General features: G+C 38.7%; 1 protein-coding gene across 4 annotated transcripts; it reads right to left on the bottom strand.

Moving 5' to 3' along the window:
- Window positions 1-2311: 2311 nt before the first annotated feature.
- On the bottom strand, window positions 2312-17430 carry pik3r4 (phosphoinositide-3-kinase, regulatory subunit 4). 4 transcript variants are annotated; one of them, XM_053493971.1, is made up of 20 exons: window positions 17339-17430; window positions 16125-16884; window positions 15900-16033; window positions 14889-15498; window positions 14668-14802; window positions 13279-13500; window positions 12969-13142; window positions 12639-12784; window positions 12354-12557; window positions 10140-10341; window positions 9017-9237; window positions 8593-8815; window positions 8118-8283; window positions 5540-5704; window positions 5090-5301; window positions 4833-4964; window positions 4296-4396; window positions 2995-3083; window positions 2704-2824; window positions 2312-2607 (listed from the first exon to the last, which is right to left on the bottom strand). In XM_053493971.1, exons 2-20 carry the CDS (start codon window positions 16840-16842, stop codon window positions 2437-2439), a joined length of 4146 nt encoding a protein of 1381 aa, XP_053349946.1. In that variant the 5' UTR covers window positions 16843-16884; window positions 17339-17430; the 3' UTR covers window positions 2312-2436. The 4 variants fall into 4 exon arrangements, with proteins under 4 accessions (XP_053349946.1, XP_053349947.1, XP_053349944.1 ...); XM_053493972.1 differs by having other exon boundaries at window positions 9140-9237; window positions 17020-17414; XM_053493969.1 differs by having other exon boundaries at window positions 17020-17413.
- Between the last annotated feature and the right edge of the window lie 5 nt (window positions 17431-17435).

Genomic DNA, 17435 nt, shown 5'->3' with positions numbered 1-17435 from the left:
ATGTACAAGATATTACTGTCAAAAAGTATCATAAGACAGAAACAAAAAAATTTACAAAACATCAGATGTACAATGGAACACCATGAACAACATCATCTTTAAATGTCTATCACCCAGCAGCTCTGAAAATCATTATGGAGGAGTGGAAGAGGATCCCAGCAACAACGTGCAGCTCTGGTGAATTGTATGCCCAGGAGGATTAAGACTGTGCTAGATAACAGTAGTGCTTACACAAACTATTGACACTTTGGACATGTTCACTTAAGGTGTACTTATTTCCGTTGCCAGTTATTTAGACAATAAAGTCTGCATGTAGAGACCAGTAAATCTGTACTGCTATACATAACAAAACCTGCATTTAGACAACTGAAGATTCCACAAATTCCACTTTCCAGCAGCATGATAATCCACATCCAAAGTCAACAATGGAAGGGTTCCTGAAGAATAGATCTGCATTTTGGAATAGCTCAATCTGAATCCCAAACATGTGTAATGATGTAAAGAGAACTGTGCATATGAGCTTCACTAGTGATCTGATAGATCATTTTTGCTAAAGAGTCAACTAAAAAAGTGGGCAAATCAAAAGAATTGCTAAATCAGTAAATTACTCAAAATACTCACTCATCACTTATCGTTTATACAGCTTTATCCTGTATTCAGGGTTGCAGGGGGCCTGAAGCCTATCCTAGGAGGCTTAGGACACGAGGCAGGGTACATCTGGACAGGGTGCGAATCCATTGCTGGGCACACACATAAACTCACTTGCAAGCTCATTCACACACTACAGGCAATTACTGTAGGGAACACCAATACTTAAAATACTGTATATTACAAACAAAAGGTGCTATAACAAGACATACAGCATGTCTTTATTTGTTTTTCACTTAAATCATTATAAAGAATGGCAGGGAAATCGTATATAATTTGTTTTTTTACATCACAAAAATCTGTAGTTTTGTATGTAGACTGTATGTAGACTCATTTACTGTTTTGGTTTCACAGCTAAAACTGACTCAGTGCACTGCTGTCTATAATGTTTGAGACTTTGTGACTACAATAGGTATTTAAACTCTATGAACTCTGTGAAGAATAATCAACATGATCAGGACCTAGAATACTTCTTTAAATAGATCTTTTAGTCAAATTTGCCACCTGGTTCTGGTTCTTATTCAACTACACACTTAAGTGTCCTGCATTCTTTTCACTTCACTTTGTTTAGCTTTGAGGCTGGGCAACATTGCAGTTTTATTCTTCACTGAATTATGCTAATGTGTTCATTTTGCATTTTCAGACTGAGCTTCGTTGTTCCTTCTTGGATTTGCTTTCAGGCAATGTGTTAATCATTAGCCCCAGAAATAGTATAATTTACCCAGCCACCCTTAGACCTAGATTTTATTTTAATATAGTAGAAACACTAGAAGACATGTTGTTTATATATGTGAACAGAGTTGCAATGTAGACATCTAAATCTCTAACTGCTGCCAGTGGTGTTTCTAAAGTATTTACAGTGAATGATAATAGTTGGTGAAAAAAAAAATCTCCCTCTTAACGCATTTTTGTATCTGATACATGATGTTTGGTTTGATCTTAACAGTTGACTGTATGTGTGGAGTTTTGAATGTTCTTCCTGTGTTTGTGTGGGTTTCTTCTGGGTCAGGGCTCGTCTAGTCCTGGAGGGCCAGTATCCAGCACAATTTGTGATTCACCAACACCTCCAGGCTCTTGCTCAGGTTTATTACCGCCCAGTATACATATATAAACCTTGCAACCATCAGTTCCACCTAATCATTTGTCTGCTATGGCACAACAAATATATATATCTGGTGGGAGAGTCAAATCTTTTCCATAACACAGGTGATACCATGCCTTTATTAATAACATCTGGATCAAGGCACATTTCTGAACATTTGCTTTGTTTCTCATTGAAAAAAATTCCAACTTAATAAATGTGATTAGACTTTGTTGATCAGGTGAGAAATGGTCATGCGTGTTCATCATCTAATAATGAAGTGAGAGATTTTAGATTATCACCACCTATACTTTATAGTCACTTTTTTGTCATTAAGTATTTTGTATCAGTTTATGTTTTATTCAAATAAAACTGTAGATATAAGTGGCACTATAAAAAATGTTTACCATAAATGTTTATTGCATAATACTGATGACCAAAATTAATTGCTCATGAAGTTGCACTGTATGTAGCTAATGTTATCATGGCTAGCAAGCACATTTTGGCTGCCCATGTCTAGCTCTGCTCCATGCTATTCACATTTATATTTTGCATATACTTATGACAAGAAAAAACACAAAATTAACTTGAAATATTTATCCTATTAAATAACAGACCTGATTAGGTCACATGGGGATAGCATTCAGATCCATTGCACATTGTTATTGTGTTTAGACTGCTACACACTGTGGCATTAATGAGTGTTCTCACTTCCAGACTTTTACGATGCCATCTCTTGAGGATGTGACTATAAAGCCTTGGGTTGTCTGAAAGGTGGCAATGTCAGTAATAATGTCATGATGGCCCACAGGCAAGGACTCTGGACCACGGCGAGGTGCATCCTCTGTGGCACCACTTTTTTGTTTACTGTGAATCTCCTGATAATAAAGAAGGGAACATATTTTATATTTAAAGAAAAAACAAATACGTAGAAAAATAATAATGACAATGGTAAAAAAAACAAGTAATCAAACCTGTACAACTTCAGTCCCCTCAATTATCTTGCGGTTGTAGAATACAGAAGGACAGTGTAAGGAGTCATTGGCACCACCAGCAACAATATAGGAACGTTCTGGGTATGCAAGGTCCCAGAATCTGAAAAAAAAAAAAAAAAAAAGTTATGGTTTAATAATCTCAAAAATCATAAGACTCCAAGTAGGCAATAAAATTACTGTTTTCTAGGCATGGTGCTGCATTAATTTTTACCAAGAATGCACTATTATTTTTTTGTGATAAAAATACAAACATTGTAACATTGTGACTACCTTATTCTCATGTCTGATCCAGCAGTGAGTAGGAGAGGGTTGCCATCAGCAGGGCTGCAGTATATTCCATGAACACTATGAGGGGATGGCTATGACAGGAAGCACAAATTTATATAAGAAGACTAATCTTTATCCTGATCTTATATTACAATATGTTGCCAGGGTAGAAGTTACACATTACCCTTCAATAAGTTCAAATGTCAGATACATTCCCCACTGTGAGTTTGGTTATTAACATAGCTATTATTGGATCTTGGGGCAAACAGTGAAAACGGGATTGTCAAAAATAAGGAAATATTGAACAAATTATATTACTACCACCACTACTACTAGTAATAATAATAATAATAATAATAATAATAATACAGTCCTGGGTGTAAAGTGTTTAGTGCATTAGCAACAACATGGGGGAGAGTGGCGAACATATTCATATGTTGTTTAAATCACACAGACAATCCTTTCTAGCAACAGCTAGTCTTAATCGAGGCTTTTAATTGTCAAACCAGATAAACTTTTCTCACACAGATGTCTTCTTGTCCTATTTATACATACAAGGGTCAAGGGTGGTGTGAAAAGAAAAAAAAAACATACTGGAAACAATATCACCTTGTGGATATCAATGGAAAATAGGAAGAATTGTACAAGGAAACAGACACAATTCACAATTTAAGAAATCATGGGCAGATTTAGTATGCAGAATGTCAAATACTGTATCAAACATGCTAAATGATTTACAGTAAAAAATAAGGAAAAAGGGTGTTGATAAAATGATCACTGAAGCAAGAACATCAGGCAAAAAGCCTCATCAGGCAATATAATCTAGGATCCATCTTGTTTCATTTAAACAATACAGGCTGGTGATAAAAGGGATGGTGAGAGGAATGTTTTTCTGGTAATCATTAGGCCTCTGACACTCATCATGGAATGTCTAAACAGCATGCCATATCTAAATCCAGCATTTCACTGGCTTTAGCACTGGCTACAGTTTATTCTAACCTCATGTGGATTGCTTGGCAATGTAACATGTCACAATACACATGATTCCACTAAAGATGACTATGAAGTTGAAGATTTTGCTTCTGTGACCTGCATAACTACTGGACATACGCAATCATACATCTGGTCAATGGTCTTAAAAGTACAATTATATTTGCATGGTATAGTATTCTTGCACAATGCAAACATGCCATCCTGAAGGCTGAATAAGGGGCAAAAAACTACTTAATAGGTGTACCTAATAATCTGGCAGACAGTTAACATCATAGAGGATTTGTTTGTGTGAATGAGGAGTTAAAACATGCCTGCATTTCTGAGAGAGGTGGAGCAGAGCTGGCCCACAGAGTGAACTTCCGGTCTCCTGTCTCCATATCCCACATTGAGACCTCATTATTTCCTTGGACAGCTGAGAAACATAGAGGATTGCTATTAGTCTCAAATGCTATTGATAAAAAAAAGGAAAGAAGTACGGTGGGAGTTAAAAAGGCAATATTTCTTTTTTTTCTCTCTCTCTTTGTTGTCAGGGTCTATGACCAGAAGCTAAAGAGTTTTTGATGCATAGTTTCCTCATCGGGTGTTAATTTAAATTCTAGATGAATTACAACAAGTAAGGTGGGGTACAAGAACCAAAATCAGGTTTGTCTCTTCAATCCCTTTATTTTTTATGAGTATCTGGCAAAGTATCTGCTGAAGAATGAGTGCACTTAGAATTCTGAAAACTGAATTGCCAAAATGTGTTTTTCCATAGTTATGACTTTTTCTGGTTTTGATCATTGGCTGTTATTTTTTGATGATAAATATACCTGCTGCAACAAATTAAATAAATATACAAAGCATCTCACCTGTTATGACTGAGGACTGATATAGGGGATGCATGAGTAGACGCCTGATTCGAGCTCGGGCTGGGTGGGAGTGGTTGGAGATTGGCAGTTGAAATCGCATATCCCAACATGCCATTGTTCCATTGCTTGTACCTTCAAGCAAACAGGTGCACTTGGACTTAAGTATAATTCCATAAAGGCATTGTGTATTACTACAATAATAATAATATATATATATATATATATATATATATATATATGCACTTAACATTACTGACCCACACATAGCCAGCACTGGTGCATGTCCACAGCAAAAGAGGTGATGAGGCCGAGGTGCAGATCATGGTGCAGGGTCCAGGCACTGGTGTTGCTGCGCAAGTCCCAGCCCACGAGGGAGCCATTCACTGTAGCATAGGCCAGCACGGACTGAGCCCCAGAATTAAAATGATGCATATCCACCACACAACCATCCTCTTTCAAGTCCAGGAACCTGCAAACAGCAAAAGACGTGAAACATGTTTTGTTAAAGATGGAATAAATTCAAGTTCAATTTATATTTGTCACATACACAGTCATACACATATTCTTATATTCTTTTCTTATAGTTGGTATTCTCCTATGCTACTTTATTACAATATTGGTCTTACCCGATCTTTAAAACATGTTTAACTTAATCATTTCTATATAAATGTCAATTATTAAATCCTCTCACAGTTGATATCACTTACCTGGTCTGACACTGCTGAACTTTAGGGGATTTAGGTGGCTTGTGGGCCTCGACTGCAAGGAGCTGAATGGAACCATTATCTGAAGCAGCAGCAAGGTAATGTGACCCCTGACAAAACGTCAAGGTTTTCACATGACCGCCAATACGGGAATATGTGAGCACTGACCTAAAACACAAGTTCAACATTTTCCATTAGATTTTCATGTCTTATTACAAAAGAAATTTAACAAGCCCACTTCAATATAAAGAATTAACACTACTAAGAACAGCTACCACTGTGGAGCCCTTAAGTAAGGCTCTTAACCGTCAACTGCTCAGATTAGAGCATTAGATATGCGTGTCAGCCAAATGCTGTAAATGTAAATGTAAATAATATAAGCAAAGCCAATCCTGGTGGTTGAGTAAGAGTAAGAGAATGAATTAAAAGGAGAAGTGAATGGAAGAGAAAATGTGAAAGAAATCTGTGCTATTAGCTTTTAGGTGCTGAAAAAATGCCATGGAAATGCAAAGGGCCATGGGAAAAAAAACCTTTTTCAACCTGCGATCCAATGGTTGAGGCACAGACAGAGCTTGAACACTGATCAGCCATAAAATTATGAGTGAATAACACTGGTCACCAACTATACACAAATATATTGGGGACAGGTTAAAGGGCAACAAAGGCTACCCATGCCCATGGAGACCAAAGACTAGACCATCACAGTTATGACTGAATTGTGTATATGAACTGGAGTTACTCTACGTGACTAGTTTCTTCTGTAGGTGTGGTGCATATGGTACCCCAGAATAAGCAATGATAGACCATATCAAGTCACAATGCACTGACTGCTGCTTGATCAGGCAGTCACAGTAAGAACCAGCTGACACTAGACAAAAGACAGACTCTAAGTGTGCATTGTGCAGGTTGAGACAAAGCCTCGAATTCTATATAACTGTTTGCACTTGTAGCCTAAGGGTAATGCATGGATGAAAAATGTAGCTTAATCAAGGCTACAAAATGTTATTCCATAAGTTCCTGGAAGATTCCGGAAAAAAAATTGTATATCAAAACATGTACATCATATATCAAAGTCAATTTCCCCATAAGAAATAGTGAAAAACTCATACGATTTGTTCCACAACTTTATACAAAAATAATTGATACAAAATATAAAGTAAAACAAATTAACCTGCACTCTGCCTTTGAAAAGTATAGGAACACAGAGCCTACAGTTCTGTAACTTGTGCCTTTATTGAAAACAACGGAAAGGCATGAAATAGGTATAACAAAAACTAATGACACACATGCGCTCTGCTTCCCCCATTCAGCTGCTTGTTCTCCGCTCTTTTAGAACATGCAAATCCTTACTATTGCAATCTAGTGGATAGGTACGTTTATTGTTTACCTATCCACTAGTTGGCAGTATTGATGTTAATGGTAAGGATTGGCATGTTTTAAAAGAGCGGAGAACAAGCAGCTGAATGCGGTAAGTAGACAGAATGGCTGCATTACATTCCGAAGTATAGTTTAACTTTCTTCGACAAAACTCCACCATTCGAAACACCCTGCAAAGTCATCAGTGCAGACAGTCACGTCCTCCATGCGTTACCATGGTAACATAAGCCCCTCGGATACCTGTCGCTGCTACCATGGAAATTTCATATTAAGGACCTTAAAACTTGCTAATTATGTAAGCATTGTGCAAACAACATGCTAATAATGCTGTTAAGAACATGCTAATAATGCTGTTAACAAAATGCTTATATAGTTAGCATCATGCTGGCAACATTCTAATCATTCTAGCAACATGCTCTTTATGTTGCTAGTGGGGGTGGCTTATGAACATTATGATAAATGCGAAAGACTGATTGGTTGACTGGATCCACATTTTCAAAGTTTCTAAACTTAAATCAATGATTTATACCAAATTCTTGCTTTGTGCTAGATTCTGTCAAAGTTGGTCTCAATGTTAAATCTATGGGATTTTTTTTCCCATTATATGTTAATGGGGCAAATTTGGGCACCTCTTGCACCCCAGGGGTACAACTTGTACCCTCTTGCGGGGGTATGTTCTGACACAGCTTGCAAGCCTCGTCAAATGTGGTGAATTTGAGATTTGTACCAAATTCTTACTCTGCCCTAGAATCTGTCAAAATTGGTCTCAAATGTAAAGTCTAAAGGACTTTTTGGGACTTGGGTCATAGCACCCCATTCCCGAATAATAACCTCATTCATGGGTCTACAACAAACGGTACGGGACTAGTTACAACAACAGGTGTTCACTCTTTCCCTACAACGTTCACAGTTCCCTTCGAACTGAACATTTTCGCTTATTACGGTTTGGAATCACACTTAACATGGCTGAACACCCTTGGGTACTTCAGGCCGTTTGGAACACACCTCATGTGTGTCATTAGTTTTTTTACACAGTCACTGCAAAAGAACCCTAGCTGCAGTGATCGAGACCAGAGAGAGGACAGGAGGAAAGGGGAGCAAAGGGGGCTGCAGTGCAGGACACACACACACACACACGCACACAAGCACCCCCACCCCCACTATTCCGCTGTACTGCAAAGCTTGTTGTTTACTGATTTTCTACCTTGTGGTTGTTGTCTTGCCCTCCATTTTCTGACTGTCCCAGATTTTCACAGTGCCATCATTTGAGCATGTGGCAAAGATAGAGTGCTCATCAGATACTCGAATTCGGTTTACAGCTGACTTATGTTCGTGGAGATGGGCTACTAGCAAGCCTTTAGGATGCCATCCTGCAGAAATAAATCAATTCAATTTACTGCAGACACTTGAAATACTGAAAAATGTAAATTCCATGTAAACATATAATAACTTAATAAAATGAAGAGATCAGAGAGAAGTCAGAGAGAGCAACAGATTTGTTAGCCAGACCTTAGAACCATTGTGGATTTCTAAGGAAGCATCTGCTGTCTATTTAATTAATATTATTCATCTGTATTGTTTAATGTTGCTGGTATCCGTGACATCTACAGCTTTCAGCTAAGGGTTTCCAGATGTTGTAATGGCCCAAAACAAGTGTGAGATTAGATTCAGCTGCAAACCTGGCAACGGAGGTCTGCTCTCCCACTCTGCACTCTCCATCATTTGCTTGGCCATTCTTTCTGCATTGCATTGTTCCCTCTTCTGTTGCACGAGCTGCTGCAGCTCGGCTTTGCAAGTAGTCACACGCCGCTGGTAGGTTGACGCCCCAGTCATCGACTGCACCACCTGAACAGCAGGGGACACTGTGGCTTTTCTTGTCTGAGTGCCTCCACTTTCTGGTATCTAATATAGGAACACAGGAAGACAATATAACTTAAGTACTGTATCTAGTAAAGCTATGAAACAGTCAAATATTTACGCCACTTAGCTAAAGGGTTTGAGTCAAGATGAGCACATGGATATATGGAGAATAAAGGGAAGGATTAAACAGAAAATGTGAAAAGAAAGGAGGCAAGCTAAGGTGTAGTCGGCTTAGCAGTCGACCTGAGCTGAGGATGGAACATGGGGGAGGTTAAGAGTCTGGGAGGAACTCTCTGATCGCAGACGCCCGCCCGCCACAGTCCCGTTGGGTTCCCCGCCACCGCTTGCAAGTAGAACAGTAGGTACCGTCGGCAGAGCTGGTGCGGAGCTGGGAGGGTCCAGAGAACCGAACATGCTCTTCCATTCCTCATTTAGATTTGAGTCCTGCTTTGTGTGCTTACGGGCTGCAAAAAAAAGAGTAAAAAAAAAACCAATTAGTTTTCTCCAACCTGGGTTTTAATTTTTTCTTTCTTTGCGTCAGTTGTTTTTAGCACAATGGGTTAATATACACACTTTATCAGGAACATTTGCTTGTTTTATTATCTCCCAGTTATTAGCCAGTGATTAATCAGCCAATAATGTGGCAGCAGTACAACTCATAACTCACACAGATCAAGATCAAAAGCTTAGAGTTATTGACACATTACATAATGTAGAAATGGCACATTTAGAATTTGTTATAAATTCTTTACAGAAAATATTAAATTTTTTATTTCAAATGTATTATTTTTATTCAAAAGCAAAAACAATGCACTAAAGGTAAAAGCAGTTAGTTAACAGTTCTGATAACAAATATAAGAAACATATAAGTAATATAGGGCCTCTGTGGATTGGGCCAGAGACTCTTGGAGTGCACCAAAAGCTATATGGTGTGGTCCATGCCATACAGCAAAATCAGTTCAATTATTAAACTTACTGTTTTACTTGCATGCAGTTCAGCCTTCCAATAAGCTGTTTTCGAGTTACTGTAACATGCATGCTCTAACAAGAACATATTTCTTATCAATTTTTATGCACTGATTTAAGCCAATACTGTGCAGAAGTAGGAGTAATGTACCTTATATCAATATGCATATAGTCAGAATAAACTACAGATGGCCAGGTTTAGACAGTTCACAAACATGACAGGATTTTTAATTACACTTCAAAGAAAAACATTGTTATTTGAAGCTAAATAATATACCAGAAATAGTAGAGATGAAGTCTGCAAACAACAAAAAAACATACATGTTAACCTGCATGACAAACTAAATATGGTGCAGCTTCATACAACAACATGACAAGTAATGCCTAACGTGCTGTGTACCTCTTTTGTCCTCGGATTCTTGCTTTGGTCTGATCAAGTCCACCTGGCGCCCAGTGATACCCAGCAAACCCAGTTCAATAACTCCGCTCTGTGCCCCATCACTCATGTGGGTCTGGTCCACAATGTTGGCCTTGGCCTTGCTAGACTTCAGCATGAAATCCTTTAAAGCCAGGAGTTTGTCCTCCTCATCCTCGGTCATTCCCTGAAAGAAAATTAAAACATGAGGCATGCAATGACATTTCTTGACTATGAAGGGCCATGCAAATAAGAATCCTAATCCTACACAACATATTATCATGCTGTGTGAAACTATAACCTCTTCCTAAGCACAGTGACAACACAAGGCAGGTCATTAAACTGTCAATGCTCATGAATCTCATTCGGCTTTAGCCCAAAAATTCCTCATGACTCTATATCACTTCTTTCTCCTTCAAGCCAAATACAGAGGAGCAATGGACAATGAGTAGTAGCCATTTTTCTCATGCAGTTACAGTAAACGCATCATCAACAAGCAGAATGCTTAATCGTGCTTCCTTTTGCCTACCTTTCCCAAACAATTTGGAACACATAAAAAATATTGGTAAGATGCCACACACTATCTAGACGTTCAAGTTAAAATTAACTCATTTACTCACTCATCATCTATATCACTCATCATCTATATTACTTTAACCATTAATACATGGTTGTCGGGGGCCTGGAGCCTATAAGACTTAAGGCACTGGACAGGGTGCCAATCCATCACAGGGAACAATTTGGGAACGCCTAACCTGCATGTCTTTGCACTGTGAGAAGAATTCAGAGTATCCGTAGAAAACCCACCACGCACAGGGAACATACAAACTCCACACACAGACCTTAGGCAGAAAAACGAACCCTCGACCCTGGAGGTGGAACGTGTCAGTGCTAACCACTAAGCCACCATGCCACCAGTTAAAATTCAATAAAATTCAAATATGCAGATTGTAACAAAAGTAGTGGACACTCCTACGAAATTTACTTTCTATACTATCTTTCCTGAACTGCAAACTTTTGTTTTACACAGTGGTTCACACGCTAGTGCATTCAAGTCATAATTTTTCACGGAAGCAGTTAGTAGTATTTTAAGATACAAATGCACCAAAAACATAACACAATCTATTATTTTGGATAAAAATGTGCATGTTTTTAATTAACCACCCCATTGTGTTTCCACACCACAGACAGGAGTAACTGCCTAGAACAATTACAGCTTGACCTTAAAAATCCTCTTTCTAGCACTTTGGCAGTGTGTCGCCCGATCACCCAATGGCACAAAATGCCTCCTCAGAACTCTCCTCACCTGCACCACAGCTCCAACCATACCTGCACCAGTGGATTCTTCAGATCATCAGCACCTATATCTTCACTCTTACAAAATACTTACATCAATATACACAATTCCCAAAGTATACATTGGCCACAGGCATTAATTACTTTTTTTCTTATATCCTACTAGTGAAGAATATATAAGATGGAAATGCAAAACACATTTATAATGTTATAAAATGCTAAAACTCTCCTTAACCTTATTTCATCTCTCCTGAGCCACTTATAATTTCTTTAAATATAAAATCTTGTATATAAAATAAAAATTAATTACATAAATAAAATGAAAGAAATGGGACCAACGTTGAAACGGTGCAAAGTGCCTATAGATATAATTTAAAAAATGGTTCTTTATGTAATAACCTCAGCAGCAACCTCTTTTCCCTCAGCATTCAGCATCAGCAGTATACTGATCACCGGCCTGATCATTTGTCATCGTCTCCACCTCTTTCTTAATGGTTCATGTCTTAAGTTAGATGTTTTGTATGTTCGAATGATTCATAGGTCACTATGTGATTTAGTAAAAAAAAAATCCTCTGAAACTGGTCAGGTACAGGAACTGGCCAAATGCTTGCCAAAAAATTTTAATTCTAATTTTAATTTTAAAAAGCAACAATTTTAATTCATCAACATGAGTGAAAGCTGCAACCTAATTAATTGTTCTGTATCATCATGCAATTATTAATGAGAAAGAATGATAATAGCCCAGTTCACACACTTCCTGCTACTGTCCAAAACATGGCTAGTTGCACATAATTAAATAACCTACAGTATATGACATCAGTATGTTCAAAATGAGCAACACTGTGATATGAAACATTTCTACCACTTCTATAGAGAGAAGGCTACATATACGCTCTGTCTGACCTGTGATATGAGCTTCTTGAGAAGTTGTACAATAGCAGGATCTTCAGGAATGGGGCACTCAGGGATGGAGCCATTCCGTTTCCTTTGTCGAAGCAATAGGTGTCTAAAGAGACTGGCAATGTCTTTGGAGCGAAGAGCGTAGTCAAAGATGGAGCGGTTTACGGGCTCTTTGAGTACACTCAAGAGCACTATCTCCTTATCAATCTGTCAAAGAATAAAAAGTCACTGTGTAACGAGAACCCAAAGTGTTACTTTAAGACACAGAATTTAAATGTGTAATCTCACCTGTATAATAGGCTGGGTAATAAAAGGGTTGAGGTGTGGCATTAACTTGCAGTACACATCAGCAATATTTAGATGTTGTGCAACCACGGTAATGAATCCCACAGCCCCATAACGGATCCATAGATTGGGATGGCACAAAAAAGGAGCTGGCAAGATAACACACACACACAATGTTGCTGCATGGTTTATCAAAACAAACAGATTTTTGTTATCTAAATTAGGCCTTTAAAACTTCATAACTTTATTTACATTTTTGTTAATTAAACAAGTATATTACATTGCAATTCCATGTATCTCCAGTGTAAACGTTAATATAACCATATCCCTCACCAATGTCACTGACAAACTCATAGATGTGTGTTTTCTGTAAGAGTCCCAACTGGCACATGCAAGTCAAAGCATTTAGAGCTTTATAGATGACGAACTCCTCCACATCACTCAGGCCTTGCTGTAGCAGTGGTTTTAGGATGGATGAGCTTTGCCATCCCACATACGCTGCTACACCTGTAGAAGATAGACAATGGTGTGTCGTTCAACTAGGTATACATTTCCCAGGCATGTTTAATATCATAAAACAACTTTTTTGTGTTTTGATTATGAGAATAACTTATGGAAAAAAAACAAGAAAAAAATAACTCACCCACAATACTGTCAAAGAAAGCTCCACGGAGGTGCCAGTCATTCTTGTCATTTAGAAAGGTGATCATGTGGGAAAGGAGGACATCATTGGCCTTCTGTCTACCAAAAAATACACAAAGGCGTGTGATGCCATTTTCCATCAGTGTCTGCTTCACGATGTTCTCCGGGTCACTAAGGAGGGTCACCACCTTCTGCTGAACCATCTCATGCAATGCCTGCAGCTCTGGAGGAAAGAAAAATATTAAATATAGTTCCAAGCAACAATGACAGGCCAAAGCACCCTGCACCATCGACACCCCGGGTGCACCGCACAATCTGTGTGTTATTTAAGTGCGTTAAGACTTACAAAAAGCCATCGCAGCTCGGATGCACCGACAATTTGCACACATCACATCCTATATAGGGCTGATTAGGCCCTAAATATTTGTTGAGTGTGTGTGTGTGTGTGGGTGTATCAGTCTGTGTGTGTTGAGTAAATCTGTTTGTGATGTGTGTTGGTATGTGAGTGATGCATGTGTGAGACATGACTTGTTAGTGTATGTGTGTGTGAGAGAGAGATGTGAGTGTGTGAGTGTTAACATTTGTGATGTGTGTGTGATATATGAGAGTGTTTGTGCATGTGTGTGATATATGGGTGTGTTTGTGCATGTGTGCGATATATGGGTGTGTTTGTGCATGTGTGTGTGTAAATGTGTGTATGAGTGTGTATATTTGTGCGTGCGTGTGTGTCTGTGTGAGTGTGAGAGTGTTAACATTTGTAATGTGTGTGTATGTGTGTGTAAGAGAGCGAGTGTTAACATTTGTGATGTGTACGTGTACAATAGGCCAGAAATGCTGAGGAAAAAGCATCACACTATGATGTTCCTCAACGCGATGTCACTGAACATGTCACTGAATATATAAATGTATATATATATATATATATATATATATATATTATCAATATATTATATATATTATCACGGCTGACCCGTTTGAGATGTCAAAAATCCCTCCGCAATTTTGCATCCTTAATGTCTTTAGATCACATCGGCTCGATTTGGTGACGATCGTTCCCTAGGAGGAGTACATTAAAATCCATCGGGTGCGCTTTTTGCGAACGACCCAAAATAACCCGGCCTCTTGTTGAGTTGAGCCGAGGATATGCAGTGCGAAAGTTGTTCGGCTCAATGAGCTCCAAATGTGTCTCTAAATGTCTATAGTGCTTGGGCCCTAATAAACTAAATCAATTCCAATTATTGTCATCTCACGCTTAAAAAGAGCTCTTTATTCTCATAGAAGTTTTTTTTTTATCAGTACATAAAATAACCATATATTACCTAACATTACTCAAATTTGAAAATCTACAATTTTTATAGCAAAGAAAAATAACTGCTTAACAGACATGTACCTGAATCATAGTTTTCATTGAGGTGACGTGTTTCCTCTGCATCGTCTCCATTGACATCCTGTTCACAGTTGAGATTGTTCTCCTGCACTAACTCTAAAAAGCGCAGTGCTGTTTCTGCCAGGTGAGCAATGTTCTCTAGTGAAGAAAATCATACCAGTGAAATCATTATATAGGCATGTGTTTAACAATATGAGTGTAGAAATTATATTCACTTATCTTACCCGCATAAGCCAGCCTGACAATTGTGGCTTCATCTTGGGCCAAGTGAGCAATGCCGGGCAGAATGTACTCTGGGTAAATATTGACATCATTTCGAGGCACCTCTTTGACCAGTGCCAGGACTTTAGCCAGCGTGCGTACAGCTTCAGCCCTGACACGAGGCACTGAATCATTGCAGAAGTGAAGTAAGTAAGGAGTGATTCGATCTAGAAGGATTTCCACACTTAACCTGCTGGCCAGATGAAGCACCAAGTCTAGTGCCGCAAGCTTGGAATCACAAAAACGCAGAGTCTGCAAACAGGACGTGATAACTGACACCAGAACAACTAGCCCATGTTCTTTGCTTGATGCAAGCTCCTGTGAAGCCTTCTCTTGCATCTCAGATTTTCTTACTTGGCCATTACCACATAGGTTATTGAGGATGTTCTCCAGGTCTTTTCGAATCACCAACACTCGCTCATCTGCAGACTGGAAAGTCTCTTTAGCAAACTGGGCCATGTAGGGCTGAAGAAAGTTGTAAAAGATGTCAGGAAAGGCTTTGCCTCGTTGTTGTTTTAAGTACTCCTCTGCTGTCAAGCGTTTTTCAGGTTCTCGCTGTATCATCTGGGCCACCTATCACAAATGTATACACATTCACATTGAAGGGATGCCATATTGAAGGTATTTAAATGTATGAAGCCAATAGCTCTTATAGAATGTTGGGTATGTGAAAAAATGAGTGCAATCTGTTAATCTATTAATCTTTTAATCTTTTAAATAAATGCAATCATTTAAATGCAACCTTTAAACGACGAGTTAAGACATATCTGTTTCTTCAGTACTTGGGCTAATCTCTACCCACCCCCCAAAAAAAGAAAACTTCCCAACAGTGTTTGACTTATGATACTTAGTTATCTAGTAACCAGTGTAAGGATCTATCCAATGATGGAAACTACAAAGCACTTTTATAAGTCACTCTAAATAAGAGCATTTGCCAAATGCCTAATTGTAAATGTAAATAAGATCCCGAATACCAGCTCTCGGATACTCTTGTCTTCAATTTTCATCAGAACTTGTTCAGTTTGAAACTGCCCTTTGCGATAAGCCAGCAACTGCGAGAGATCGAAGAGTGGCACCCCTTCTGTGAACAGTTCTGCAATGACACAACCTGGGAAACAGATACAGGATGTGAAATGATTTACATAGCTTAAAACTGGGTTTAAAAATATATACACATATACAAGTATGTTTTTTTTTACCAGCTGAGAAAATGTCCATTAGTTGTTTGAGCTCTCCTCTGGTCCTCTGGCTGCTGTTGCTGAGATCCATGAGTGGAGTAGTCTGGTCACTCTCTGTGGCAAACATACTGCCATCTACAAACCTCTCTGGAGCTATGTAGCAGGTTCTCCTTCGGGATGTATCAAAGAAATAGTTGAAATCTGCTGGGTTGTCCTCAGGTAGATATGTGGGTTTAAAACTAGCAAAGTCTGTGAGCAGAACCCAGTTCCAGCTAGTCACCATAATATTCTCAGTCTTAATGTCACCATGACGCACACCAGATTTATGTGCCTGGTCTACGGCATTGAGGATCTGGAATGCAATCCATTTCTTCTCCACGTTATTGAGGAAAGGTCGTGTGCTGATACGATCGTACAGGTTGTCGCGAACGTACTGCCGAAAAAGAATGGCTGCTTTCTCTGACAGCGTGGCCTTCTGAAAGGGTAAACAATTCTGGCAGGAATGTAGTCGGATCTTCAATTCTTCCAGCTCTTGCTTGTAGCTGGTCAGCGGCAGTGACGGATCCTGAATGGCAAACACTTTTACCACTACTAAACCCTCTCTGTGCTTTGCCCTGGCCACCTTAAAGAATCTGGTGCTGCCAAGACTTTTGTCGTATTCATATTCATGGATGTCTGAGAAATAGCTGTCGACAGACAATATCTGCGATGGAGCAATTCCTGCCAGCTGGTTTCCCATAGTGGTTTACTGTAAAATTCCTTCCAGAAACTGGATCCTAATCTGATGGTAAGAGAATGTTACTTAAAATACGATATAATTCTGACAGTAGAAATGTTATTTAAAATTGTAAAACTGTAAAATTTACAAAGGTGGTGTAATGTCTCACATTAAAACACTAACAAACACACTACTTACATATATATACGGGCAAACCACAAAGTCTGGACATCTAAACGCGTAGCAGTTTGACTCAATTTTTACTGTTATCGTCGTTTATACGATGTCTGTCATTATTACCATTACGCCTACACTGAGTATGTTTACCTGCTTTTAGTTCCCAGCAAATTAATTTCTGCGATGACTCAGCTCCTCAGGGTGATAACAATAACCGACAACCTACCCGCTAATTCTACAAATCCAAGGACATGTAATAAATGCAATAAAATACATCTTGGTGCAACAAAACCATCACTAATTAGATCGAAATCTAGGAATCGCTGCTTGTTTTTTTTACCAGACATAAGGTTGTCCAAGAAGTCGCCGTTAGCCGATCTAAGGTCAGTGCATTGTAGAAGGCGACGCATTGTACTGGTTGACATATTGCTAAGCCT

The sequence above is a fragment of the Clarias gariepinus genome, chromosome 4 (genome assembly GCF_024256425.1).
Source record: "Clarias gariepinus isolate MV-2021 ecotype Netherlands chromosome 4, CGAR_prim_01v2, whole genome shotgun sequence".
NCBI classification, from domain to species: domain Eukaryota; kingdom Metazoa; phylum Chordata; class Actinopteri; order Siluriformes; family Clariidae; genus Clarias; species Clarias gariepinus.
The sequence above is the reverse complement of the archived record's forward strand: the minus strand, read 5'-3'. Positions and strand labels throughout refer to the sequence as shown.

What these genes read in the sequence shown, in the direction of transcription:
- pik3r4 (XM_053493971.1), bottom strand. Translation starts at nt 16,842, where the DNA reads ATGGGAAACCAGCTGGCAGGAATTGCTCCATCGCAGATATTGTCTGTC. An exon ending in CCAGTGCTGGCTATGTGTGG is followed by an intron (nt 4,965 to 5,089) that starts GTCAGTAATGTT and finishes GTTTGCTTGAAG; the next exon opens with GTACAAGCAATGGAACAATG. An exon ending in AGGGGACTGAAGTTGTACAG is followed by an intron (nt 2,608 to 2,703) that starts GTTTGATTACTT and finishes CTTTATTATCAG; the next exon opens with GAGATTCACAGTAAACAAAA.